The 27,724-nt window shown below is 45.7% G+C and overlaps 4 protein-coding genes across 7 annotated transcripts; 1 reads left to right on the top strand and 3 right to left on the bottom strand.

Moving 5' to 3' along the window:
• Positions 1–2,158: 2,158 nt before the first annotated feature.
• On the bottom strand, positions 2,159–5,835 carry LOC133929405 (ubiquitin-conjugating enzyme E2 36-like). 2 transcript variants are annotated; one of them, XR_009911596.1, is made up of 8 exons: positions 5,699–5,835; positions 5,533–5,560; positions 5,316–5,402; positions 4,298–4,356; positions 3,372–3,413; positions 3,211–3,284; positions 2,913–3,017; positions 2,159–2,811 (listed from the first exon to the last, which is right to left on the bottom strand). XR_009911596.1 is itself a non-coding variant. In XM_062376143.1 (8 exons), the coding sequence occupies exons 1-8, from the start codon at positions 5,732–5,734 to the stop codon at positions 2,774–2,776; spliced, it is 462 nt and encodes a 153-aa protein (XP_062232127.1). In that variant the 5' UTR covers positions 5,735–5,833; the 3' UTR covers positions 2,159–2,773. The 2 variants fall into 2 exon arrangements, 1 of the variants encoding a protein (XP_062232127.1); XM_062376143.1 differs by having other exon boundaries at positions 2,913–3,010; positions 5,699–5,833.
• A 2,080-nt stretch (positions 5,836–7,915) lies between these two features.
• On the bottom strand, positions 7,916–14,872 carry LOC133929404 (trihelix transcription factor ENAP2-like). 2 transcript variants are annotated; one of them, XM_062376140.1, is made up of 2 exons: positions 13,211–14,872; positions 7,916–8,275 (listed from the first exon to the last, which is right to left on the bottom strand). In XM_062376140.1, the coding sequence occupies exon 1, from the start codon at positions 14,240–14,242 to the stop codon at positions 13,229–13,231; it is 1,014 nt and encodes a 337-aa protein (XP_062232124.1). In that variant the 5' UTR covers positions 14,243–14,872; the 3' UTR covers positions 7,916–8,275; positions 13,211–13,228. The 2 variants fall into 2 exon arrangements, with proteins under 2 accessions (XP_062232124.1, XP_062232126.1); XM_062376142.1 differs by lacking the exon at positions 7,916–8,275 and adding an exon at positions 11,553–11,682.
• A 3,627-nt stretch (positions 14,873–18,499) lies between these two features.
• LOC133929907 (uncharacterized) lies at positions 18,500–19,340 on the top strand. The gene is made up of 2 exons (XM_062376664.1): positions 18,500–18,741; positions 18,835–19,340. Exons 1-2 carry the CDS (start codon positions 18,627–18,629, stop codon positions 18,948–18,950), a joined length of 231 nt encoding a protein of 76 aa, XP_062232648.1. The 5' UTR covers positions 18,500–18,626; the 3' UTR covers positions 18,951–19,340.
• Positions 19,341–21,933: 2,593 nt separating this feature from the next.
• LOC133929403 (tubby-like F-box protein 10) lies at positions 21,934–25,957 on the bottom strand. 2 transcript variants are annotated; one of them, XR_009911595.1, is made up of 5 exons: positions 25,319–25,956; positions 24,583–24,670; positions 23,731–23,869; positions 22,599–23,286; positions 21,934–22,526 (listed from the first exon to the last, which is right to left on the bottom strand). XR_009911595.1 is itself a non-coding variant. In XM_062376139.1 (4 exons), the coding sequence occupies exons 1-4, from the start codon at positions 25,580–25,582 to the stop codon at positions 22,728–22,730; spliced, it is 1,050 nt and encodes a 349-aa protein (XP_062232123.1). In that variant the 5' UTR covers positions 25,583–25,957; the 3' UTR covers positions 21,934–22,727. The 2 variants fall into 2 exon arrangements, 1 of the variants encoding a protein (XP_062232123.1); XM_062376139.1 differs by having other exon boundaries at positions 21,934–23,286; positions 25,319–25,957.
• Between the last annotated feature and the right edge of the window lie 1,767 nt (positions 25,958–27,724).

Here is a 27,724-nt window from a genome sequence, read left to right as displayed (position 1 = left end):
AGAGTGTTGAACACTTATATGACTGGTTGATGCGAGATTTTAAAATAGATCTCGAGGTTTAAGAGATGATCATTAGTATTATGGGTAACCGTGTGAGAGATAGTGTGTACAAGGAGGTGTAGCTGCTCAGAGAAAATCAAGTATGGATGATGTATCTGCTGGATGTAGTGGAAAGAGGTTGACTATTTATGTTGCTTGTGCAATGAAAGAATAAGGAAAGAGTTGGGGAGATGCAGGGTGAGGGGTACGCGGAGGAGGAGAGTGATGACGAGGAGGGTAATGAGGATGGCGATCCCGATACTGCACATTCATCAGATGATCTGATTGAATCGACCAGTGAGGCAGACGAAGGGGAACAAATCTCTTCTCTAATTGAACTGATGGAGATGGATGATTTTGATGTTGATGAAGCTCCTAAGTATGGTATATCGCATGATGAGGATGATGCTCCTGTTTCTACGGATTAGAACAATTCTAACTTTAACAACCTTGTGGTGAATGAGGCGAATGAGATACCCTGGATGTATACACAGAATGAGATGATCGAGGGGGCTAGGAATCCTATCAGTTAGGTCATGATCGATGTTGTGACTCAATGAGTGACATCGCTTAGATGTCAGTTTTATGTTGTCAAGTCAAGCAAGAAGGAAAACGATGTAAAGTGCGTGAAGTGAAGGAGGGTTACCTGTGGTTGTTGCATGGCTTCAAAGGAGAGTGGGTTGAATATTAGGAGGTGTTGATTGTTGTGGACCATGCTTGAACGCTGAACAAACTTAAGCCCAGTCACATAAATATCACCTTAGCCTTTGTTGCTAATGTGACAAACACCCAGATTGTGAACAACCTGAACCTGTAAGATTTTTAGGGACCGATATGCATTAGCTCAGCCGACACTAAATAATGATCATCTGATTTGTGAAATGAAGATGACTAAGTATATAGAAGACAAGATAGAGAAGGCAAAGATGCACCAGATGAAGACTGTGGGACTACATAGCATAGATACGAAATTCTTTATAGGGACAAAGGAAGTAGGGGGCAAGCGTGAGATATGTTTTCCAAGAGTGCATCCTCTTCGATAATAGTTGTGTTTGCAGCTACTACAAGCCACTTCTACTGCACAAGACATGTTCACATGTGATTGCCACGTGTGCTATGACAGGCATGAGGACTCGAAGGTATATCGCGAACAACTTCAAAAATGAAGCTCTGTTCAACACCTGGAACCATAGGGTCTATGGTTTTATGATTTATGGTTTTTTCATGAAGGATCTTGGGTCGAATTGTATGTTCATCCCTAATCCCGAGAAGTTGAAATAGAAGAAGTGACGGTGCAGGACGACGAGGATCCGTAATGACATGGACAAAGCAGAAGTCGGTTGACGCATGAAATGGTGTAGCAAGTATAACCAAACATGGCACACTTACAAGAAATGGGTGTACTTAGTGCCAACATCGCTGAAACAAGTCCTTCCGGTTTAGTTGCAGATGGGAGATGTCCTCATGCCCATCGATCGTTGGATGCATCAACTCATTACGTTCGATTAATGTTGTAATTTGTTGTGTGATGGATATACGTATTCGCAATATTGTAGTAGTGACATTATTATTATGTTTGAGTTTGTATTGTGTTAATTTATGATTCTTATTTTATGCGAGTACGTTGTGTCGTGTTGAATGTATGTATGTAACTATAGTAACATATTTGTGTACACATTTAACAAAATAATGGCTCATGTCCTATGTTCCACTCTAACTTGTTACTTTGTATCTATTGTGCTTATCAAAGTGTAAATAATTTTTGAACATGAAGGTATGTCGCACCTTAAGATGCTTGACACTCAGCTCGACGTGAGGCACTGTTCGTACCTCACCGTCGTGTAGGGTGACGAGCTACATGTATTACGACCCCATATACTGGATTAGCTCATGAGGGTTAACATTCGCTGAATCCCGAGGTTTGTATCATTTCAATGTTATATTGTCTACGGCTTGTTGTCGCAATGGTTTGCTAATTGTATTATGTTTGAAGGTTGCGTGCTAAAATTTATTCTCTTTTAGATATCGTTTTAGTCTTCAACATATAAACAAAGTTATAATAAATTCTTTTATACATGACATATTTACTACTCTCGATTTCTCTAACATTCAATCAATAACATATAAATCACCAACCCACCACATTCATTAAATTAAAACTCCACTTTTTAATAGACTTTAATATGAACACTTAATAAAAAAAACCTAGAATGGCATCTATTTAAGAATAAACTTAAATTCCTAAAATGACATCTATTTAAAAACATTTAAAAACAGAAGTAATAGATTACTAGCAACAAACAAAGCGCGGAACCAATGTATCCCCAAAACTAATTAGGAGATGTTATCAACCTATTGGCAAAACAGCATTCTGGTTGGTTCTTCGAGGTAGTTTATCATCAATTCTCCAACAAGCTAAGAAATGCCTCCAAAAGTGTTCCTGGGGAAAGAACAGAAATTAAGAACAGCCTGTAATCGTTTGAGACAGCACAAATGCTCAGAGCACAGCAGACGAGATAACTGGAAAAGTAACCGAAGATCAAACAGAAACAGGCCAGGCAACAGTTGCTTTGACTAAAGGTGCACTGCAGTGAAGGGAGCCAGAGCCACAAGACATAACTCGAACACTTTTCCAGTTGCAACATATCTCAAATTTGCTCTTGTCAAGCAAATGTATTCAATCAAGGCCCACAAACTATGACAGTGTTATTACATCCAAAACAACGCTTGGTTGTCATGCCCCACTTGCATACAGGCCAGTCCACTCCTTCGCTGCAAAACCCAAAATGTCTTGTTAGGAGATCAGGAAAATAAAACTGCGAGCAAAAGAGTGTCTGTTCGTTCATGGCTTGGTTTACTACATCTACAAATACCTGTCTCAACAGCTTCAACTTCATTTGCTTTCCAGTGTTTTGCAATGTTGTCTGAGAGAGGATCATCTGGATTTGGAGCACTCAGCAGTGCCTGGATGCTGAAGACTGAATATTGTCAGGTGGCAGTAAGGTAGCACACTAGTACGGTAGACATCAGAGAAGTGCAAGAAACACTCTGGAATTGCATGCTATAACAACAAATGGCAACTCATGGTTTAACTACAATGTAGAGTAATAGAATCATTTATCATCTTCAGCAGATCTATTTGGCCAAGCAAGCAATAAAATAAGCAGATACCTCAACAGAACCGTGCGTATCTGAAGAGCTGGACTCCACTTGTCCTTGAGAATGTCAAGGCATATCCTACCAAGCTGTAGTGAAGTTTGTCAGCAATAGCCAATGAGGTATATATTTTTCAAAAAAAAAAAACTGCAAAGAATACCATTTGCCTTGCTTACCTTGTCGATGTTGGGATGGTAAATTTTGGTGAGAAATCTAACCTGCAGCAGAAATCAATGTAAAATTACCTTCAGCAGGCTTACAACAAAGTGACAACAGATAGAAATGTACAAATAGAATAGCTCTAACTACTTAGGTTAGATGATGCTAATCCTAAAATAGGCGAGTACACATACATAGAAAGAACCAGTAGGCGACAACTAAATATTTAGCAAAAAATACCCCATTTTCAACAGCAAGCAATGTACTAACCAAATTTGAAGTATTATACTGCGATCCAAGTGTCAATAATCAATACACTTTTCTAAACAAGGCAAGTGTTAAGTTGTCTGAAGAGATGAAATGTGCTAACAGAAGAACAATCTAATATAGAGATATGAGTATTAACTGAATGCTAGTACTGATTTTCCAGTAAAAGAAACAAAATGCTAGAATTCCTGCTCATTAAGTTTATTTTACAAATTAATGAATAGAAGTTAAAATATAATGTTGACTCCACCAGAACAGGAAGGGAAAAAACATAAATATTCATAAGAAGCACTGCTTGAACAAAGTTGAAGCAAAGAAAGGTTGACCCATTGAAATTACATTCCAACATCACTCCCGTGCTAATTATCATTATTAAACAACTATATAGCATTTCGCTTTTTGCATGATGGAAGGGACAATTATTTAACAAAAGGAAACATTATGGGGCCTGACCCTAGACATAAGAAGTAACAAAAGGAAACATTATGGGGCCAAGATCTTGATAGGATTCACGTTATACAGGCAGCATTAAATTTATCAAACAGTTGCAAGTAGAAAACAAACCATTAATTCATATCAAGGAAGTTGGTGTTACGGCCAAACACATACAACACAGAAATATTAATGCCAACTAACATTTGGTTAAACCAACATTAATGATTGATCAAGAAATTACCTTTGGAGCAGCCATTGGATATTCCTCAGGCAAGAAAAGCTCAAGCTTGAAAACTCCACCTGTCCAACACATAAGCAGAAGAAACTATCAGGACTTTGGGAGACCAGATGCAAATGAATAAACAAAAGACGGTTCCACAAAATTAAAATAAAAGTCAACATACCAACACAGACTAAGTTAAAAATTAGTACCCTTCAACAAAGTGAGACAAGTTATCATTTGCATTCTTAATTATCTACATGCACCTTATTTCAATTACTCTGTATTGCACATAAACATAGTAGATAATCCATGTTTAATCCCTGTTGTGAATAGGAAAAAGGAGATCCAATACTTTGACTACAAACTTTGGGATCATAGGCAGATTACTTTAATAGGACACATTCATGAACCTAACAAAGGAGCCAAAACTAGTTCCCGAGATCATATGGAAATTAATTGTGTGCATAAACGACTAAACGTTAGTGGTGATATCCCTGTGTGACATAATTTATAGATCCCTGGAAGCGCGGAAATAAAAAACAGGCCCACTAGAAATCTAGAGCTTGCACTGGCACTTGTCACAAATGAATACGGCAGCTGCATTTTGGCATGTTCATATTAGTCTTATAGTCTTAAAAGCACAAAGAACTACCATAACTGCATGGGCAACGAAACAACTGAATTAAACAGCACATGATGGCAATCATTTAGGAAAATGGCACTGTCCTATTCAGACTCGAGTTCAGAAGCGTATGCATAAGCTGGCCATACTGTTGAACTAACGCTACTCTCCTTGTAGACTATATTGGTAGTCCATGTACGCTAGTCCACTAATCAACTGCAGCCTCTTCACAAACAAAACTAGGCATACTGAATACCAGAACAATAACACCAATTGTAGTCCACGAAACACAACAATACTAAACACAAGGATCGCAATATCAAATCCACATAGCTCAGTACAAACATTAGAGCATCAGAAGCACACAGATGGCAATACACCAATATGACAACTAAACTCAGAAAAGAGAAACACCTTCATAGGGTGACTGCGCCGGGCCAAGGATCATGACATTGAAGTACCGCATGTTCTCCTCGGACGGCGACGCGCTAATCCCTGGAGCTGCACGCATGGGAGAAAAATAAAAGGTGAATCAAACAACATACGCGGGTAGCGAGACCACAACAGTAGCAGCTGACTCCCAATTCCACCAAAATTATAAGAAAATCTCGCAAAAATGAAAGCCAGGCACCTGGTTCGCTGAGAAGCCGCTGCGTCTCCTGCACAGATCCAAATTCCAAACGGATTAATCATCACGAAACATTGAAAATTTTAAAAGGAATCCGATTCCATCGAGCGGGAGAGGGCGGCCATAGATCTGGGGGTAGGGGGAGGGGCAACCAGATCGCGAGGCGCACCTTGATGATTCGGCGCGGGAGGTTGCTGTTGGCCATGGAGCCGGGCTGGATTGAGCAGGGCTAGGGGCGGGGATTGCCTCAAGCTTAGACGAGGGGGGGGGGGGGGGGAGCCGCCAATGTGTGGGTCGGCGAGGAAGGGAACGGTGATGGACGGATGCCCTTTATAAACTCTCCGCTTTCCGGCTTTGACAATTTGGCGTCTTGGCGAATGATTCCGAAGTTCAATGCAAGTGCTTAATGAAATCTTAGAGCTTTTTCAACCCGCTTCCTAAAGTCTTGTTATCTGTATCTCTGTAGAGTGTTTTTTTTAAAAAAAATCTTTCTATTTATTTATGCGCTATCTCTAAATTTTATTATTTAAATTCCACTTACCTATATTTTACTAATATCATATAACTAAAAAAGTATTTTTAACGCACCACCACCTTCCCTCCTCGACCTTGCAAAGCTCTTATGCGCCGCCCGGCACCCATGTGTGGAAGGAGGTGAGGCCACAACCACTCACGGTGGCTGTAGCGTTATTGATGAGGAACGTTGAGAGGTCCACGATTCGGTGAGCTCATTTTCAGTAGCTTGATTTAGCGAGGGATCGAGAGGGGTAGGGAGCCAATTCGAACCCATTTTTGAGCACGAATCCCCACTAGAAGAATCCAAACAACCTCATATATTCTTCAAAAGAAGAATCCCCACTAGAAGCATCATGGAACAATTTACGAGCTGCATTTTTCCAGAAAGAAAACGAAATACAGGGAACGATTTGGTTGCCAGGTTGCTCTGTTCCCGTTCGTTAACACGAACAGCAGAAATTATGCTCAGCATGGAACTGGTGATATATTCGGCGTGCAGGGACCAGACGAAAGGGGAAGGCAGGAATTCCATGATTCTTGCCGGCTTGAGTCTCACGCTACGCAAACTTGGTTGGAAAAGTTTCGCCCGTCTTCCCGTCGGTGGGAGCTAGAGATACCATTTCAGCGTCAGCGACTCTCTCGCCATAGCTACTTGGCCGTACGTAGATTTACACGGTGTTTGGTTCGAGAAATAAACTCATCTAGGATGGTTCATTATGAGTTCATGTCATGAATTATAGTGGATGACACCATCCCGTGTGTTTATACTAATTATATGCTCGTAAAGAATGAGGGGGTGATGGATCAACCACATGCGAACTATGAATGAGGTGGTAATATATCAACTTTTCCTCAAACAAAAGCACCCTATAATTCTTTGTGACATCGTATCGCGCGTACCAGTCGCTGCTAGATAAATACTTCAGGAGCAGGGAAACAAACGATTTGAACCGTGAAAGTTGTGACGCTGATTAGCATCAGATCACATCAGACCTGCGCATAATGCACGCAATCTCTCTTTAACTGTGCGAAGCCGATCGGTTTTAGTGGCGTCATTGCAGTGGTCACCGCGGCTTACTGTGAGCCTGACGATGCGAACTGCAGGAAATGAAGCAGCAACGGACGCACGAACGCGTCAATGCGTCACCCTCAGATGGCGACTGGCGAATGGCCAAACGGAGGTGCCGCTTGGCCCATAGCCGCTAGTTGCCAGGCCGCGTCATGGAGCCCCATGACTCTCGCCGAAGCCGGCACACAGTTCTTGCAGGGGCTCCCTTCCTGCAGAGCGGATTCTAAGGACTGGATTGTCGAGGACGGCAGGTCAGATGAATCGATCTGTGGAAATTTGAATTCAGTAATTCCTTCACACGTCTGCTCTGGAACTAGAGAACCGCTGCTTGATTATGACTCGTGATCGGGCCTTTTCATCTTCTGCCATCTCTTCTTGACATTTCTTCTCAATGGATTTGTGCCTCGGTCTCATGCTGTGTAATTGTGCCAACCATTCTGAAGGCCTCCCCCTGGAACTTAAGGGAGGGACTGATGTAGCTACCAGCCTCTTCATCACCAGGCCAATTACTGTTCTCGCTACACATGATTCGATTCGACCACATCTGTCATCTGGTGCCTGCAAAATGGATGTCTCCAAAGAGATATATATCACTGCTTTCAACAGACACACCAGATCCCATATGGATAGACAAAATGAGGACTGAAGTGTTGATTCACAAAAATTTCAACCCAAGGCCACATAAGACTACTGCCTACCGACTGCAATAACAGAATAACAATAACAGAATAACAGGGACTCAGGGAGTACCAAGAACCGGCACAGAAGTTAAGCTCCACAGAGCACAGAAGTCTTACCAAATATCTCAAGTCACGCTCGAATTAATTTCAATTTACTCAAACCTAAATGATTCAAAATAATCTAAACAATAAAAAAAGATTGCGACACTACTTACCACCAGAACATTTTTTTGACAATGTCATACGCTCAGAGCTACATTGTCAATAAAACAATTAGGTAAACAGCAGGGAATAATAATGTCAACATGGCTTTACACTAAGAATTTCTAATACTCAATTAATCTTCATATACTAGATTACAAACTGCAATTTCCTTCAGCCAGAAGAGCTCGGACTAAATTATCCCAAGGGCCGCAGGATTGTTCACTACCAAGCAGGCCTTCACTGGAGAGAACGACATCCCACGAGATTGCCAGAGGATCTGTAGAAAGATAGTTGGAAAACGATAAATAAATCATTTAAGAGAAGAGCAGCAATCAAATTAAAACATTGAGGCATATTTATTTTTCACACGTGCTAAATAACAGCATGGCTTGCTTTTCTTTAGAATATGCCTAAGAACGTAGCTATTTAACAGGCAAGCTTCACATCAGTTTGAAAGAGCAAAAAAGTAAATCGTTGTTTTTCGGGTCCCTATTAGTTTGGAAGATTCTTTGGTCTTTATCTCCTCTATATCAGCTTGGAATATCGTTCTTACTGTCAATTATGACAACAGTAAGTGAGGCATAATCTAAATGTGAGACGTGACCAATTGACAACTTTACTTCAGAAACTTTACCTGTTTTTTTTTTCTCGAACACGCACGAGAATTGCGTATCATTATATTAGAGAAGAAGGGTAGAAACCCAAGAACACCCACAAACACTCACGCCATAGGTTTTAGGTTTACAGTCGCGCCCGTGATTAAATTACAAACGACCACAAAACAACCTAATCACTAGGTACTAGGGCAGTAAGGAGGGAAAGTCCTTGAGCCCCAGCATCTCCCAGAATTGCGCCTCCTCCTCGGCAAGCAGCAAGGCTGCTGCCATGCTAGGGGCAACTCCGTTGAAAACACAGAGATTACGGTGCTTCCAAAGAGTCCAGGCACCCAGAATGACCAGAGAATTAAGGCCCTTTTGCACCTGACCGTAAACATCATCACTTGCCTTGCACCACCAGTCATCAAAGGTTCTGTCTTCAACTGAAGGTGACAGGCCATGAAGACCAAATCGCCTCAAGAGACTAAACCAGAATTGGCTCGCAAAAACACAAGTAGTGAGCAGGTGATCAATTGTTTCAGCATCCTGGTCACAATGAGGACAATGGGCTGGATGTGGCAAATTCCGTCGAGCAAGCCGGTCTGCAGTCCAGCACCTTTTGTGCACCACTGGCCAAAGGAAGAAACGACATTTGCCTGGTGCCCATGACTTCCAAATGCGCTCCCAAGACTGAAATTGGACAGAACCTTGGAAAAAAAATTCATAAGCCGATTTGGCTGAGTACTGTCCTGATGATGAAAACCGCCAACGGTGAATGTCTTGTATCCCCGACTGCAATACAATCTCAGACAGCAGATCCCAAAGATCAAGGTACTCGGCAAGCACACCAACAGTGATAGCACCTTGGATGTCATGAATCCAAAAATAATTTGTTAAAGCCTCCCGAACTGTGCACCTATTGACTCTTCTTTTAGGTACTGCAGCAAATAAGTAGGGTGTGAGATCTGCAATTTGATGTCCCTGCAGCCACCTGTCTTTCCAAAACAAAATGTGTGCACCATCTCCAATCTCAGTCACAATCGCCATGGAAAAGAAAGCATGAACACACTCATGCACCTGGATCGGAAAAAATGTCCAAGGCCTATCAGGTTCTGTTTTTTGCAGCCACGACCACCTCATCTTAAGAGCCCAACCCCAGACCGCCAAGCTCTCGAGGCCGCTGTACTTTGTCCCAAGCAATGAGACAGTGGCCACCTTTAACATCTTTTCTTCCTCTCCAAAGAAAACCCCGCCAAATCTTATCAATTGCCTTGATAGCCCATGGTGGGAGATCAATGGCCATGGTTAGGTAAACGAGCATGGCTGAGGACATGCTAAACCTGGATAGCCCGGCCAGCACGTGTCATAAGATCAGCCTTCCACCCAGGCACTTGATCTGCAATTCGGTCAATAATGGGTTGTAATTATGTTTTTGTCAATTTCCTCAAGGAGAGAGGTATCCCAAGGTATTTGCAAGGGAATTCTTGCAGCTCACACGATAGATGCTCCTGAATTACTGCAACATCCGTCTCCATGCACTGGATAGGAAAAACAGTGCTCTTATGCACATTAGTTTTAAGTCCTGAGGCTTCTCCAAAGAGGTTCAAGATGTCAAGCACAAGATCAAGATCATTATGTGCAGGCCGAAGAAATAGTACCACATCATCCGCATATAATGATATCCGATGTTGGATTGCCCTAGTTGAGATAGGTTGCAGCAAACCTTCCTCTGAAGCACGTGACACCATGTGACTGAGAAAATCCATAACCAAAATAAAGGGCATAGGAGACAAGGGATCACCTTGCCGTAATCCTCACCGGTGTATGTTAACCTCACCGGGGATCCCATTCAACATAACCTGTGTCGATGAGGAAGCCAACATCCCACTGATCATATCACACCAAATTGGTCTGAATCCCAATTTTTTCAAAACCTCAAGAAGAAAGGGTCAAGAGACCAAATCAAAAGCTTTTGAGATGTTTTGTTGATGTAAGAATCTCGCAGTTTGTTGCACAAGCATGAAGTTATCCTGTATGAATCAGCCCTTGATAAATGCACTCTGATTGGGGGTGACTAACTGTTGGAGCCGACCAGCCAACCTATTGGCCAAAAGCTTGGTAACAAGTTTAGCAAAACTGTGCAGAAGACTTATAGGTCAGAAGTCGTTTACATGCCCTACCTCTTCTCTTTTTGGTAGAAGTGTAATATAGGCTGTATTAAGCAACAAAAAATTCCTGAATTTCCTGCTCCAAATAGCCGAGACGGCAGCCATGGTATCTCCCTTAATAATTGGCCAACAAGATTTGTAGAAGCGCCCTGTAAATCCATCCGGCCCCGGTGCCTTATCAAATGGAAGTTGTTTAATTGTATTCCAAACCTCCTCTTCAGAAATGGGAGCATCAAGAACAGCGAGTTCATGAGATTCAATGCCTAACAAATCAAGATTAATAGTGTTGTCCCAGTCCACACTAGATCCGAGCAGGCGAGCAGATCACTATAGAAATCATAGATCACCTTAGCCTTGTCCTCATGGCTAGTGAGGATCTGATCATCTGAAGCAAGCTTGGTTATGAAATTCTTCCTCTTACGATGTCGAGCATGGAGATGAAATAAAAGCATCCCCATCACTAAGCCAACTGATCCGAGAACGAATCCTAGCAATTGTCCGCATGAGAGAAGCCAAAGCAAGGCAATGTTTTTTGAGGCAATTAGCCAATTACAAAGCCAAATCTCTGTGGCGGAAAGAATGCGGCTGTCCTGCACAATTTCCAGCTGGTGCAATACCTCCTTGGCAAGTCCAAACTGTGATCGAACATGGCCAACCTTTCTTTGACTCCAACTTTGCAGTCCTCGAGCAGCAGCTCTAAATTTTAAAGATAAGGTCTCCATGGGGCAGGAACGCACGGGTACTGAACACCATGCATGCTCAACCGCCTCATGTAAACCATCCAACTTCGGCCAAAAGGATTCAAAGTGGAATCTCCTCTTTCCGGGCTTATTATCTCTCAATATTTGACCAAGGATTTAGGTAGGTGTTTATGGAACGGAAGGACCAATGCTATTTCACGAAAGCATCTTAAAATCTACCTTTACAGTTACCCAAACATAAAAGGTATCAGATGCACATGAGGGGGCACAAGACCGTTGGCAAAAGTTATTAAATGAAGTGGCATACCAAAATCTCAGATGTGAAAAACAACTCTTGGAAATTTTGTTAATATGTCATGACAAGTGGTACTTTCAGAATTCAGCGATGCATTCACACTAGGAACGGATGCCAAAGCCCAAACTTGAGATTGAATCCTTACTGAGTTAGAACTTGTAAAGCTCAGCTCAATTAGGATCACCTCCATTCTCTTGCATGTCATTTTGGATATCAACACAGTATAGAACACACACCCTTGGCCATTACTTTTCTTAACTATATGTTAGCAAAATTTTAAAATACAATGATATAGAAGTACTTTTGTCAACAAACGTACTAATATAATCTCTCAGCCGGTGAATCTACTAATATAATTTTCACGCGTCAATCCTAAAAAGTTCTACAAACACTGGTGGACAAGATGTAAAAGGCTGTCAGCATGCATTCTAGGACGACAAAAGGACATAGAAACACACGCCCTGCCTAAGCGGCTGTGCCTATTCAAGCCTTTGATACACTAGCATATACAGATACACAAAAGGACAATTTTTCATACATATGCACCTGAAAATTGTCATTTTTGTATCTCACGAACCTGGTCGAATATCGACTTGAAATTTTGTATGGGATCATAACATTACGTCACCTATAGATGAGATTTTTTTCAATTTTTTTGAAAACTTCTTATCATGATTTCTAACAAAGGTTTCAAGCTTTCAACACTTATCTAGTTTTTACTGTATACACCCCTCGAACCTAAGCTTAATTTTGACTCCAGCTCTACTCATTTACGCCACTAATTCTAAGGAGAGATGCAGTGATACAAAACTCTCCATCAAAAATTAAAAGTGCCAAAGATTGTCTACTCTCCAGCATATTAACACTCATAAACGAACTCATTCGCAAGATCATGAATTAGTTTCTACATCCTGTCGACTATCAGTAAAATTCCATTACCAATTTAGAGCTGGTGCTATGGAGAAACCAAGGGAGAGAAAAATGAGTTAGCACCGATGCTAAGGGATGTAGGTGTGGGTGCTAAGGCTAGAATGCATGGTATCAACGGTAAGGTTTGTTATTGGTGCTAAACTTCATTTTATTAACAAAATTAAATACTTTAAATCAACTTAGCACCTATAAAGGGGTGCTAAGAGATAAATTAGAAGATGCTAAGAGATAAATTAGAAGATGCTAAGAGAGTGGTGTTGCTAGATAACTACTCTTCACACCCAACTCAAGGGGTAACAGATATAGGTGCTCTTACTCCCATATGGGGATCATGGAAGAATTTTTCACATCACAGTTAGCATTCGAGAAGCATGTCTCCCATATATCATAGCAATCCCGTCAATAACTAAAGGACATTAGAACATTTGCGGCAGCATTACAACATTATAAATTTATAATAGCCACAGATCAAACAAATGAACAATAGTCTACAGCAATGCTAATGTAAAATTCAGGCTTTACCTAAACCATTCCTCGCCGTCAGAGGAAGGTGGAGGTGGAGACGAAAGGTAGTGCAGCAACTGTGGCAACCAACTTCACTGCACCACCACCATGAGCAGCACCCCCTGCCGTCTTCTTTGTGCGCTTTGCCCTCGCGAGCTTCACATGGGCATCAACGAAATTCTCCATACGTTTAACCTCCAGCTGCTTCAGGAAGTCGATTCGCTGCCTCTCCATCTCCAATGCATGCTTTTGCTTAGCACTCTCCACGTGCTCGTACATCTCCGCAAAAGCCTCGATCGCCTTTGCTAGCTCCCTGAAACCTCTATCGCTACTGCCAGCCTCATGTCTGTTACGCTTCTTGTTATTGCCAAAGAGCGATGACACAGAGCGCAAAGGTGATTGATTCGAGTAGTTATTATTGTTACCGCCGGCATCATCAGAGTCCTCCGAATCAGACACTGGAGCTGCCGCTGCTGCAGCTTCCTTCTGGATGAAGGCAGCAGCAGGGAGTGGAGACCCACGTCGGTAGTTGGGCAGCGGCAGAGCCATAGGCGGAGGTGGGGACGGTGAAGGCGATGGAGGCTTCCTCGCGGCGGGGGGATGGAAGGGCATGGCGAATTGAGGAGCCGGCGACAGCGAGGGCCTCTTCGAGGCGGAGGCGCTGAGGCTGGGGCCGACGAGGCGGTCGAGCTCGTGGAAGAAGGACCAGGCGGACGGCGCGTTGCGGGTGCGCTCGGCCTTGTACTTCTTCTTGAGGGTGTCGACGCGGTTCTTGCACTGCACGTTGGTGCGCGGCGGGCGGCGGCGCGCGGAGGCCCCGCGGCGCGAGTTGACCGCGTTGGCCACCTCCTGCCACTGCTTCTGGCGCAGGTTGCCGCGGTTGAGCTCGATGTAGCGGCTACCCCAGGCGGCCACGAGCGCCGCCGTTTCCCCGTCGCTCCAGCAGTCCTCCCTGTAGGGCAGGTTAGGGTTGGGAGGCGGCAGCTTGCCTCCTCCTCCACCCGCCGCGGCCGCGGCGGCTGCAGCCAACGCCATCTCCTTCACCTCCATATCCTCCTCCTCTGCCCAGAATCAGATCTCACACCGAACCCTAGCCTTAGGACAGGCGCACGGAAGTCGTGGTGGCGTGAATTGGGGGGCGGTGAGGCGAGGCCGGGGTGCGGGGGTGGAATAAAAGGACACGGCGAGGGAGGGGTGGGGCGCCGGCCGAGGACGGCACGCGCGTCGCGCGTGATGCGGTGGGTGACCTGACCGGCGGGGGCAGGCATCGTGGTGACCGGATCGGAGACGTGCCGCCGTTGGATGCGTTTGACCGGGTAACCGGCGAAAGCGAGGTCGGTCGGGTTTGGGTTCGGAGACGGGCGGCTGGGCGGCTGGGATAAAGACGGCCTGCCGCGTCGTAGCGCAGGCGACACACCACCGGGGTCCGGAGACCGGACGGCACACGGTGGCGGCGGGACCGCGGGAAATTACAGCCATGGCGGGACGGCAGGGGTAGGGCGGGGATTTCGCGCGACCTCGGGGCACGGGAGGTGCGCGCGGGTGTGTCAGGTGGGGGGCGTGGGATCGTGGGTGATTGCTGAGGTGGTCGCCGTTGGTCGGCTTGCGTTCAGGCGCCGAAAGAGGAAGAGAGAGACGGTCTCGGAGAGGGGGAGGTGAGAGAGAGAAAAAACCACCTCGGCTCATCACAGGCTCGGCTCCGCGTGCTCGCGGGGTGGGTGAGGGTGGGGCCCGCGAGCGGCGGTGGAGGCGAGCAATTATTGCCGTCTCTGTTTGGTGGTGACGACTTCCCCGAGAAAGACGACGGCAGATTGCGGCTTGCCGCGGCAGGCCTCAGCTGGACTTGGCTGCCGCTAATCATCGGCGCATCAACTTCGTTCATCCACGAGTGTACAAAAAGAAAATCGAACATTTTTTCGGAGCAGTCGGATTTTACAGTGACGTATCTTCAGCTCCTCAACCTCCGTGTACTAAATACAAAAGCCTTGTTTCGCCTTAGCTGCCAGCCTGCCACGCCGTCGTTGGTTGCCAGCGAACCACCGGCGCCTCTTGCACGGTCGAGCAGCTGCCAACTTCCTCTCCTTCTGCCGGTCACCTCACCCTTCGTCTTGAGCGATGCCGTCGCTGGCGCTCCACCCTCACCGGCCACCACCCACCACACCCTTTTCGAGTTCCTCGTGGTGATTTTTACGGCAAAGCTATGGTTTTTTTTCAGTGAACTCCAATCCTAACCTCGCTTGGTCGATTGTACTGTCGCGGTTGGAATCATCTGTTACGTCAAGTCCACCGGGGGCTGCAACACCGGTGACCGTCTGGCCGTGAAGGGCGGCGACGCGCGTTTCCGTTACACGTACGTGGCCCGCCCCTCTCCAGGCTGCTCCCCGAGTCTAGACCGCTACGCGGTGCCCGCTGCTCTGCCCCGTGCGACACGCACTTGCGCGGACGGCAGCGCCCGCGCCGACGCGCGCTCGGCGTGGACTTGGGAGCCACCGGCGCCGAGTGGGAGTCGGGCCCGCCGAGGGCCCCGTCCGTCCGGTCCAACGGCGCGACTAACGCTGGCTTGCTTGTACCCTACCCTACCCCACCCACCCACCCATCAATTCCCGGCCGGACGGCCGGCCGGTACCAACACGTCGTCGGTTTGCCTGTGCCTTTACCCCCGTTTCCGGCCGGACTCGTTGTACTCTCCTCGTCTTTGCGTTAGTTGAGCCGAGCCGAGCCGTGCCGTAAGCCCGTAGCTATGTGCAACCACGCTGGAGTCCAGGCTAGGGATGGCGATGTAGCGTGATGGGTACAGGGAGAGACGTTTTGTCTTTTGTGCTGAAGCAATTTATAAATCACAGGCCGAAACCGGTGAAATCAAGGGGCATTACTTGAATGCGACTGCAGGTACATGCGAAGAAATGATTAAGAGAGCTGTATTTGCGAGGGAATTAGGGGTTCCAATGCGGACTTTGATGGGATCAAATGGCTGTTCATCTACCTTTATTCTTAGAAGCTCAGGCGGAAGCCCGTTTACTTATGTTTTCTCATATGAATCTCCTGTTTCCCGCTATTGGAGATCCTATTTGTGTGCCAACCCAAGACATGCTTATCGGACTTTATGTATTAATGATCGGAAACCGTCGAGGTATTTGTGCAAAAAAATATAATGCTCTTATATGGGACGCGTATCGTCTGATTTTGTGAACACAAAATCATCGAAATATACAGTAATATAAGTTTGATGAATAATACCTACATTATTACTGCAGTGATTCTACTGTTTATAGAGGTACTGTAGCATATAATCTAATACGTCCGTTCCAAATCTAACGGTTCAGAAATATTAATGTCACGATACTGTTCATCCTCTGACTTTATTTCAGCAAAGTCAGAGGATACGATTCCTTTCCCTCTATATCTATAGATATATCTATGAATGTCTATAGACGAAGAGTATATAACAAATTTGTTGCACATAGTTACTTATTATTCATGGATATACCTATTTACTCGTTAACCTAGATCCAGGAGCTACCTCGGCGACGGGTACTGGGCACCTGTGTGGGGCTATGCTTAGGTGTTGGTGGCACGAGGTGTTGAGCGATGATGCCGGTGTGTTGAGCGGTTGTGTGTTAGGCGACGGCGGCGCGATGTGTTGGCAATGGACTGTTGGGCGGTGATGGCGGTGCGGTCTTCTAGGCGGCGGTGGGGTGCTGGCCGACAAAGGGGCGGCAAGGTGCTAGCTAGCAGCGAGTGGATCTGAGCAAGGGGCCGGAGGGTCATGTGGCAACGAGTGGATCCAAGAGACCGAGAAGGGTCTCGGTTCAAGATCAGAGGTTAGGAATTGGAGTTGAATTGGGTCCACCTTTTAAGGATAATGCATGGATAAACGAGTATCACAAGTATGAGTAGGCTCGTATACTAATTTTTTCTCACAAAGGTTTCAGTACCAAATTTGCACCGTACCTGACCCAATTAGAGTATTTACTTGTGGATAAACATGTTTAATTGCCATCCCTAAGTCCGGACTCCAAAGGTTGATCTGGTCGTGTTGCTATGGCTACAACGAATAGGTGTGTCCGTGGATCTGGTTGTCTTGTTCGATCGCTTGATTAGTCCCAGTTGGTACCAGCAGGATAGTCCCCGTTCATGACATCGGGATCGCTCGAAATTCTGGGGGCTTCTACTCCTGCGAAACGCACGCGTTGCAAACAAGGACTTCCCTACGGCGCTTGATTTGAACCGTCGATTGTTAACCAACCTTTTTGCGTCCTGTTTGGGAGGGCGCGTCACCCCGTGATGTCAACATTTACTAGCTCGGTCCCAGCATCTCAAGCGTTGAGAACTCGTGCATCGGTTACTCTCGGATCCAGGATTTCCACACAATGGACTCTAGCTCGCGGCGATGGATAGGAGTGGCAGATGTGCGTGAGGACTTAGGCAGCGACTTTGAGCGTGTTTGGATCCCTTGCCATCGCTTGTCTTGTCTGACTTGGCAAGTAATCGAGTGTTAGTTCATTTGCTAACTGTCTAGGTGCTCGTGCTTTTCAGCCTTTCTTTGTCAGTCCGAGGGAGTCAAATTGGCTTTCTGTCGAAAGCAAGGCTAACCTTGCTCGGCAAGACGAGATCAGCAAACAAACCAAACAAGCCCTTCACTTCACGCGATTCACGTTCCATCTCTGGCCAGCTTTGCGCGGAAGAGGCGCAACGTTTTCGGCGTCAAGGTAAAACCGCTGGTACATGGAGGGCGAAAGCGAGCAGCTAGCTAGTCCTGCCAACTCCTGACCCGGCAGGTAGGCCGGCGAACACATCGACCACGTCCTTTCGCGGTTTCGCCGTAGGACCGAAGGCACCGTATGCGAGGCCGTGGCCTGTGCCGCGATAAATTTTGCAGCGCTGCCGAAGCCTTTTCCATGCCCAGGTACTCAGGTTCAGCAACGGTGGTGCCAAAGCCTGAAATCGCGGCGATGGATGGAGTCCGACAGCTTCAATCGCGGCGGCACTGAAATCGTTTGAACTTGGCACTGGCCTTGGGACTAAAAAACGCAGTCAGGGGCTCACGGTACAAACGCAAACTGAAACTGTTAAATAGAGCGTGTGTTCCTTGAGTACAGTTTGGGTTCAGTTGCGTGCAAAGAAGTTCCGTCAAATTTCTAACGCGAAAGGATACAATCACTCTTGCAAGCCACGAGTCAGTGAAGTGGAAAAATCTCGGTCATCGGAACTAGCGCCCAGGGGTCCGGTCCAAGTCGCCGGGTCTGACTCTGGCTCCAGCATTCGACTGGAGCTCCAATCGATGTATCCAATATTGGGGCAGTCAAAACCCAAGCACATCCGGGCACATATATAAGCACATTGTAAGACTCGGTAGTCGCTCCACACTTGTACCTCACTGGGCTGCTTGAAAATTGCGAAGTGTAGTGACAGGAAGAGCGGCTGAACTGCAGATATGCTTGGGAGGAGGAGAGGTGGCTCATCATCCAAGTCGCATGAACCAATTGACACGGGCGCCGCCACTGACAACGACCAGGGGGCGACCGTTTCCCAGTTCATCACGCGGCTCGGTAGGCTCAACTGAACTCCTCTGCTTCAACTGCCATTTTCCTGAGCCTAATGTTCAGTAAGAGATGCTGACTGCTCTTTGCTTCCTTTGGCAGATGAGTCCGCGACGAAGAGGCTGCAGCGATTGAACCAGAGGCTGAGGTTGCTTGAGCAGCAGATGGAGACACTGGAGATCGGCGTTGCGAATGCGGCCGGTGATTCGTACGAGTAGCCATTTCAGCAAACTTCTGCAGCTGATAGCTTCAGTGACTCTTCAGGCGAATTGAGAATTGAGATGATAGCTTCAGTGACTTCGTCTGCTCGATTTTACCTGGTGGTGCTCAAGCTGAAGCCGACCCGTTGATTCAGGATGATGATACCGCGCACTAGTTCTAGAGTTTTCTTATGGTTGGAGGTCTAAGTTTTCGCGTTGCTTCGTGGCGCCTTGTCGTAGTTATATGTGATCGTTTGGTGAACATGTTTCTGTTATCTTTCGTATGTTTAGTCTTGTCAATTCTTTTGCTGTCGTTATCTACTCTTTTTGCTGTAAGACCATGGGTATAAAACTGAATTCCGTTATTCTGTAATGGAAATGGGGTTTCTCTGTATCGAAAAAGGAGGCAAAAATGCGAATTTGTACAATATATTTGAGTATATTTATTGAAATAGATAATATTTTTCTGTATTCACGAATTTAACATCTGTATTCGATACACGGTGTGCCAAAAATCACCTGTATTTGGCACACGGTGTGCCGAAATACCTATTTTCGTACACCGTGTGCCGTCACGTCATGTCACGTCATGCTTTACTTTTTCTTTTTCGCTTTCGCTTTTTCCCTTTATTCCCCGTCGGTCGGTTGCATGCCGATTGAGCTGCTATAAAATGGCTGGCTGCACATTCTTTTGAGCAGAGCAAAGGGAGCGCGAGCAGAGCGAGTTGGCTGCGTGAGCAGAGCAGTAGGTGAGCGCGAGGACGAGAAGCATTTGAAGCAGCAGTCGAGCTCGAGGAGGTGTAGTGCAGCAACAGTCGAGCGCGAGCAGGAGTAGAGCAGCAACGCGTGGAGAGGACAACTTTTCGTAATAGTAAGTACGTAGATTATATATGTACTTAATATTTTGATTAGAAAATATAATTAGAGAAAGTAGAGTATTTATTCCGTTCGAGCACGTACTACTGTATCCACACTCCTGCATGACGATCCTATATCGTGGTACATGCAGGGCCGAGTTAACGGTTCTGGATACACATTCAGTGGAGTTGCAACACCACACGGCGATGAAGATGACGAGCAAGGGCACACATGGCAGGGACCAGCTCAGGCTGCTGGGATGAGTGCCACACACCTGCCAGACGCTTAGCCCCAAGGGATTCCCTTCAGGGGTCATATTCCCATCGTGAAGGGATTTTTGTTCTCTTCAGCGCTCTAACGGTTTCCCTTCACGGTTCCTGTCACAATAGGATTCCCAAAATCATTCCCTTCATGACGGGATTCTCTCTCCTTTTTCTTCGCGATTCCACTCGAAGGGAAGCTGTTGGAGATGAGAGAAAATAAAGGGAATGGGAACGGGGAAGGGAATATGGTTAGAGATGGTCTTACACTCCTAGGGATTACGTGCGGCGTCATCGTCGTTAATAAGTCAGTGCAGTATATTGTGTACTCATCTGTACTATATTCACTATATTATATACTCATTTGTACTATGCCTGATGCACTGTAGTGTTAAAATAATTACATTTAATTTACATAATCTTTATCAAATAATTAGGACACATAACTTATTTATGAGTTACTTATTAAGCATTTGTATATATCAATTATGATATTTCATATATGTTTAATGTTTATTAAATAAACAGCGATTCGTACTTTGGTGCAGAGCAAAAACGTTGCAGTCAAAGATCAATACATATATGGCGGGATATTCTAGTACTGGCTACCCATGGACACATACAATGATCGATATAGCATTAAATGACTCCTTGCAGGTTGTACATGGAGGGAAGAATGATCCCTTCAATGAGAGCAACATAATCCAAGCTGTGTCTAAATTGCATGCAAGACCGCCATGTTCTGCGTTCATCGTTCTATTCCTACATGTAACAACCGACGACCTTAGGACCCTCTTGCATGAACACCGCCAAATATATCTCAGGGTGTGTGAACTAACCGACCATCCTTCTGTGCTGGGTTTCTGTATGAGGCAAAGAAGGATGAAGATGTTACCCGACTAGTATGCATCCCACATACAGGTTCGTCATTTTCTATTTGGTCACCATACTTATCTTATTGCTATTGATTCGAATGCTCCTCTTCTACGTTAGCCGTTCCCAGAAGACGCAGAGTTAATGAACAAATAATCCCACACTTCTTGGCAATACATATGCTCTTCGACGAGGGTGTGATACCTGATTCACGTAGAAGACGACGAAGATCAGCGAATCTAAGGGGTATAAGAGCGCCCTCTACTATTCTACCTGAAAATGACGACACCGATGTGGACGATGATTTCATACCACCAATGCCTCGACGTTTCACCAGTCATACAGGAGAAGGTTCAACGAACACTACAAGAGGACGTTCACACACCACATAGACATGGTGTCCAACCAACAACAAAATAGGACGTGCTCCTACCGTGATACCTCAAGACGACGACGACAATTTCATGCCACCTCGACCCCTCCCTTCGAGGCCTCCATCTCCGGAGGACCGTGATGACCGTGAAGATGATGTTGAATTTCCTTGTACCCGTCATCACAACTTACAACCACCACCTTGTAGAAAATAACCACCTTACCCTGATAGCCTTGACTGACACAACTGACATTCTTTCGCTAATGTACGTTGTCACTTTTCGCCGCCATCTTGAGATGATTAATGATACAAGAGTTAGTATTGTGCATGTTCAAACATACCTAAGTGTTAAGGCTGTCCGCCGACTTAAAGACTGCATACTTTCTTTCTCATGCATTTTAAAATATACAGTTAAATTAGCAAACAATTTCTAATTTTATTAAAGTTACTAATTACATGAAATGACAACACACTGGTACACAATTTTAAATTTTGTTAAAATTTACCAATAAAATGAAGTGCCAACTCACCGAGATAAAATGACAGTTAAATTAACAACTCGTTTTAAATTTAGTTGAAAGTTGCCAACTACATGAAATAACAAAATACCGATATCAGATGACAGAAGCGAACCGCAGCCAACCACAACCATATTTGCCAATTACATAAAATAACAACACGCACAAAAAAACAGTCAGGAAACAGGTATTTCGGCATATCGTGTGCCGAATATATACAGGTGATTTTCGACACACCGTATACCGAAAAAATCATTTTCGGCGCACCATATGCCGAATACAGATGCTAGAATCGTGAATACAGCAATATGTTATCTATTTTAATAAATACGTTCATATATATTGTACAAATTCATATTTTTGCCGAAAGAGGTGACTTCGTCTGCTACACAGCAGGCGAGCACCATGGCTGAACTTTGGAATTTTCACCTCGTTTTGGAGGGCTCGATACTTCATTATATTCCGTCACTACTGTGAGTTCATCTGTTATTTGGATCTGGATCACTAATCATCCTTTCTCTGCAGGGACTACAGCAGACACAAATTGACTGTATTTGTATAACCAATCACCACACTCAAATAGTATATTCTGGTTTACAGCAATATATATAACATGGTGGCTCTCCGAGAAAAGGGGAAGTAGTTGCTCATCAATTCAAGGGCATATACAAGAGGCTCTTTTTTTTGTTTCAATTCCCAGCACAAGCTAAGCCTGCATATATTCCGTCTCAGAATCAACAACACAATTAACATGTGTAATTCTTGTACAGGACAGAAATTGTACCTTGATCCAAACCGGAAGAAAAGTGGCTAACTGAGAAAGCCACGGTAACAGCACGAAGAAGAGCATCAGCAAATCAACTGCTGCGGTACGCAACCATATTGTGACATGAAGAACTTCTGAACAAGATTGTTACTCACAAGCTAGCTTTGTGCCAAAGCTGCTAAGGCAGATGGCGAACGCCTGAAATGCTGAAAGCGGCTGGCGATAATCCATCGTGAAGATATTGCTATCAACCTTACCAAACTGCAGAAGAATGGTTTCCTCATCCCCGATGCTATCAGGATGGCTTGGATCGGCTGTAGCCTCCAACTGGAAATTTTTGACAGATGCAACTGTCACCCGCCCATGGAAGTTCAAGCACCAACATTGCAAGTGCTCGTGCCACTGTGGAGCTTTGTTTCTAAGGACAGTGGTACCCATCCGCCTTAGAGACTTCACCTTGAAGGAGTTCTCCCAGGTCCCCTGAACTGAGGGGCACTCCATGGTGCAAAACATCCTCCTAGGCCCTCTGGATTTGAGCAGGTTGTATTTGTATGAAACCTGTCCAACATCAAAGTTGCCTGATGATACTTGGGGCCTGATTCGCCTGCTTCCAAAACGCCGAATAGATCGAGTGCTTGACGCCTTTGCACCATCATATGGTTGCTGGCTGTCATATATTTTGAAGTTTGTTCCCCAAAAGTCAGACCTACAAAGGGTGCAGCAGAAGTACAATAAGGTCAATTAACCACAAGCTTACAACACAAACACACAAGGCTGAACAAAACAATCGCTTCTCCACATTGTCCGAACCAAGAAATCAAAGGGGAAATATAGTAATCTGCAACACGTAATCAGAAACAGTGAACTGCTTAAATTTGTTAGAGACTGTTGGTTTGCAGAGTTCCAATCCACAAGACCAATAAGACCCTCTGTTATTTTATTAAGGGAATATAAAAGAGCTAACATGGATAATGGACAACTATCATACATATCCAGGTACTACAGTTGTTCGCTAGTGGGTATTATCAATTTATCACTTCTCGTAAATCAAATTCAGATGACATTTAAAGTTCATACCTATCTGTTAGCAAAGCAATGCATCCAAGGATACACTGGGACGTAAAAACAAACTATGGATGCATGAAAGTACCTCAATTTTCCCACATATGCGTTGCTTCCTTGTGATAGATCATCAGCATCAAGGGAAATAATGTACTCTGTGTGGGCACCCCGCCGAAACCTTCTAGCTGCCATGAGAAACTTTCCTTTATCCGTGGTAGCTATCAGATCTTCAAATGTTAAACGATCGGTAAAACATTTTGTCATAAAAAAAGCTCAATGGAGAATGAAATAAGAAAAGAATGGGCATGTAAACTCAAGAGAAATAGAGAATAATGTTAAACAAGCATGCACAGGCTAAACTATTATAGGCATCCATGTAAAATTTTGTCCCTTGTATCAGCTTATGCGCACAATCTCTTGTGTTCCATCAGAAATCACGTCCAAGGTAAAACATTCTAGTTACCCATGTAAATCTTTTGTCCAATCTATCAGCTTGTGCTAAAAAAATCCCTTAATGTGCTGCATGTTATTACACTGAAATAAAGCACACAATATTTCAGCGAGCGAAAGGGCAATATGATATTAGTTTAACAAACTTTGGATGCGACAGGAACCAGAGAGATAAGGAACTTGCGAAGTTAGCAGCACACAGGAGCCACAAGTGGCTCACCTTATAGCCATTCAGTTCTGAATCGCGGACAAACATTTAAAAACAATTCAAACACAACATTCAGTAAAGATGAGTTTGAACACATGCATTACAGATACTTAAAACAACTGAAGCCAATAGCAGAGATGAAAAAAAAAACTCGCAACATAGCATATTTATTCACACTAAATGTCGAAGTATGGTTTGAGACTGAAGTTCACCACTAAAACGAATAAGAATAACACAATAAAAGCATGGTGAGTGGCACTGTATAATGTCATATAAACTTACTGTTTGTCAACCCAAGGTAGAGATAAAACATAGAGTTATTCTTGTTTCGCTTGATGAAGCACTGGATCGGGAAGTCTTTTGGCCCTTGCTGTTCAAATCACAAGGAATGGAGCAAAAAAGGATCAGCTTTAGCTATAGAGCTGCCTGAAATAAACTAGAATAGATACCTGAACCCACTCTTTCAACCCTTAACAAAATTCAACACAGCTACGTTTATGCTAAGTTGCTCAAACCCAAAGAAGGTCATACAAGCCTTTAGCGTGCCTCGAACAAGACTGTAAACTCAAACCTGTAGCTATAATATTAATAGGCATTACATTGGATCAAACCAACTTTCAATGTAAACATCCCACGCCTAAATTTAGTGTCATATTTGTAACAGGAGAGCATAGATAAAACATAAAATTCTCCAAACACATGTATCGGCGAAATAAGAAGGACCTGAACTACATTAGCGCCTGAACTGAAGGACTTCTCTAGATATGGAACTTAGCACTTTAACAGTAAAACTTTCCTAGACAATGTGGTGACGACCAAATCCTATGGAAACACAGCTTAGACCCTATCTATCCCAATCTCTCTCCCAAAATCCTACATGAAACTGGAATTTCTACAGCCCTAGTGCTCCAGCCCAGATACCAAATCGGTCTTATTAACCGAAACACCGAGCTAATGGACGCCTTCGCACTGAGCCAAAAACCGACCCCCACCGGGCGTGCTCCCCCTCAGTCCTCACCTGCTTCAACGAGGACGGGAACGTGATCTTCCCGGACTCGGGCAGCGGCCGCACGACCGTCGCGGCGGCGTCGCGCCACCGCCTGCAGACACAGGCGCATGACACCACGTCCTTCCGCGCCGGCCACCGGGCGCCGCCGGACGCCTCCACGCGCCGCACGACCTCCGCGACCAACTCCGGCAGCAGCCGCGCCCACCTGTCCTCCTCCGCCTCCGCCACCCCCTCCCTCCTCACCACCTCCCCGGACTCGAGCGGAGCTGCCATCTCGCACGCAAGGGTAGTAGGGTTCCTCCTCCCCTCTCCCTCGCTGTGCTTTCCCTTCGTCAGCAGTAGCGCAGCGCAATATCGCGCAGAGATTACTCGAAAGAGAACCAGGTGTCCGTGGGCAATATCGCGGTTACTACGTGCGACCCCACACGTTCTCTGGTCCAATACTGAAGAGGAAAGAGAGAAAAAGAACACGTATGCCGCTTTAAAGGAAAATAAATAAATTTGCTTGTCAAAACCGGATCTGGTTCTGCCGTTGCGCGCGCGCGAGCATTTATTATTGCGCTTAGCACGACATGGATCAGGGATGCAGGGTCTCCGCAGCCAAATCCTGCTTACGTTACGTTTAGGACTAAGATCGAACTTAATAAAACATTCTTTCCGAGGCCTCCGGCCGATGCTAGCGATCTGGATCCTCTACTGTTGCAACTAGTAACTACAGAGAACTACGTTAAAATGTATTAGATCATTTCCCAACCGATTGTAGCAGATGCTATAGTAACCGATAAACAGCAGAAAGCGTTGCTACAGCATAACGAACACTGTTGCTACAGTGTTCGTCTACCGCACCACTGCACATCGCTATTCATATACTCACATTTTACTGTTTCAGCTGCTATAGTAAAATACATTGCCTTCTCTACTGCAGATGATCGGGTCCCAATACTAGTTGGTACGCTGGAGAGGAGAAAGAAGCAATATAGAAATAATATATATTGTATTGTTATAGGTATCACATCAAAGTGAAAAATCGGGCATAACAGTGTAGTCGATCAATTCAGCTGTTGTTGCGAAGTATAATTGGTAAAAGGAAGAGAGGTCTTAAGATCTCATCAGAAGGGTCTGATGATCAGAGAAGATACATATAAGAATATTTTGTTTAAATAAGGTTACAGTTATTAAAGTTTAAGATCAAAGCACCGGATGATTCGTGATCAATGTATTACGCACACCTTATAATCGATCAATTCAGCTGTTGTTGAACTTAGAATGATGTTTTTCATTCTAAGTAGGGCTCTGTCGGTGTATTTAGAACCAGGGGTCCCTAAGTCCCGAGGCCAGACCGGCCGTCCACCACATATCACCACCCTGCAAGATAGGTAGAAACAGAGTGCTCGGGAGAGAGTGCTCGGGGCTGCACGTGGCAGCCCCCGAGGACTCGGTGCCCCGAAGGTCCCGCTGAAGTGCTCGGGAGAGAGTGCTCGGGGCTGCACGTGGCAGCCCCCGAGGACTCGGTGCCCCGAAGGTCCCGCTGAAGTGCTCGGGAGAGAGTGCTCGGGGCTGCACGTGGCAGCCCCCGAGGACTCGGTGCCCCGAAGGTCCCGCTGAAGTGCTCGGGAGAGAGTGCTCGGGGCTGCACGTGGCAGCCCCCGAGGACTCGGTGCCCCGAAGGTCCCGCTGAAGTGCTCGGGAGAGAGTGCTCGGGGCTGCACGTGGCAGCCCCCGAGGACTCGGTGCCCCGAAGGTCCCGCTGAAGTGCTCGGGAGAGAGTGCTCGGGGCTGCACGTGGCAGCCCCCGAGGACTCGGTCCCCCGAAGGTTCGCGCAAGCTCGTTCAAAGACTCGAAGGGCCCCGTCGTCAGGGTGTCATCCAGTCAAGGGCCCGATGCCGCATTTAATAGGCGCGCGTGGCCTGACATTCTGACATCCTGACATTCTCGGCTGCCCACGCCCCAGTGTCAGACCCTGCCATGCAATGGCAGGGGGGCGTGGGTCCATTAAATGCACGGGTCCCGTCCCGTTTTCGCCTGCGCGCCTCGGGATAACGTCGCCAGAATCGAAGCGCTCGGCCTGCCACCCTGCCCTGGCAGGAGAACAAGACAGGGTGGGCGCACCGGGCACCTCTGAGGCTGTCCGGTGGGCCCTTTTCAGAGCACCCCGAAGCTTCCGCAGCGGCTGGTGGTCGAATACACGCTGCCTTCCTCCACCGCCCCTGTCACTTCGCCAAAATGAAATGATTACGCCTTTCTCCGTGGCACCTGGGCATTCGCGTCCCCTCTTTCCCATTCAGGATATGTCGAGGTCGGCGCATCTATAAAAGGAAAGGATGGAGGACACCGAACAAAAAAGAAAAAAAAAAGGAGAGGAGAGTCAGTCGAAGAACAAGAAAACAACAGCCCCCGATCGCAAGACGATCAAG

Source organism: Phragmites australis, chromosome 9, assembly GCF_958298935.1.
Source record: "Phragmites australis chromosome 9, lpPhrAust1.1, whole genome shotgun sequence".
Lineage (NCBI taxonomy): Eukaryota > Viridiplantae > Streptophyta > Magnoliopsida > Poales > Poaceae > Phragmites > Phragmites australis.
This window is presented reverse-complemented; position numbering and strand designations above follow the sequence as displayed.

Bases quoted from the DNA above. Each gene is read 5' to 3' on its own strand.
- LOC133929405 (XM_062376143.1), bottom strand. From the start codon at position 5,734: ATGGCCAACAGCAACCTCCCGCGCCGAATCATCAAG. The intron at 3,414-4,297 runs GTAATTTCTTGA...TTTCTGCTGCAG, and splicing joins ATCCAATGGCTGCTCCAAAG to GTTAGATTTCTCACCAAAAT. The intron at 3,285-3,371 runs GTAAGCAAGGCA...ACTTCACTACAG, and splicing joins ACCATCCCAACATCGACAAG to CTTGGTAGGATATGCCTTGA.
- LOC133929404 (XM_062376140.1), bottom strand. From the start codon at position 14,242: ATGGAGGTGAAGGAGATGGCGTTGGCTGCAGCCGCCGCGGCCGCGGCG.
- LOC133929907 (XM_062376664.1), top strand. From the start codon at position 18,627: ATGCTTGGGAGGAGGAGAGGTGGCTCATCATCCAAGTCGCATGAACCA. The intron at 18,742-18,834 runs GTAGGCTCAACT...TTCCTTTGGCAG, and splicing joins CCAGTTCATCACGCGGCTCG to ATGAGTCCGCGACGAAGAGG.
- LOC133929403 (XM_062376139.1), bottom strand. From the start codon at position 25,582: ATGGCAGCTCCGCTCGAGTCCGGGGAGGTGGTGAGGAGGGAGGGGGTG. The intron at 24,671-25,318 runs GTGAGGACTGAG...TGATTTGAACAG, and splicing joins TCCCGTCCTCGTTGAAGCAG to CAAGGGCCAAAAGACTTCCC. The intron at 23,870-24,582 runs GTAAGTTTATAT...TAACATTTGAAG, and splicing joins CTACCTTGGGTTGACAAACA to ATCTGATAGCTACCACGGAT.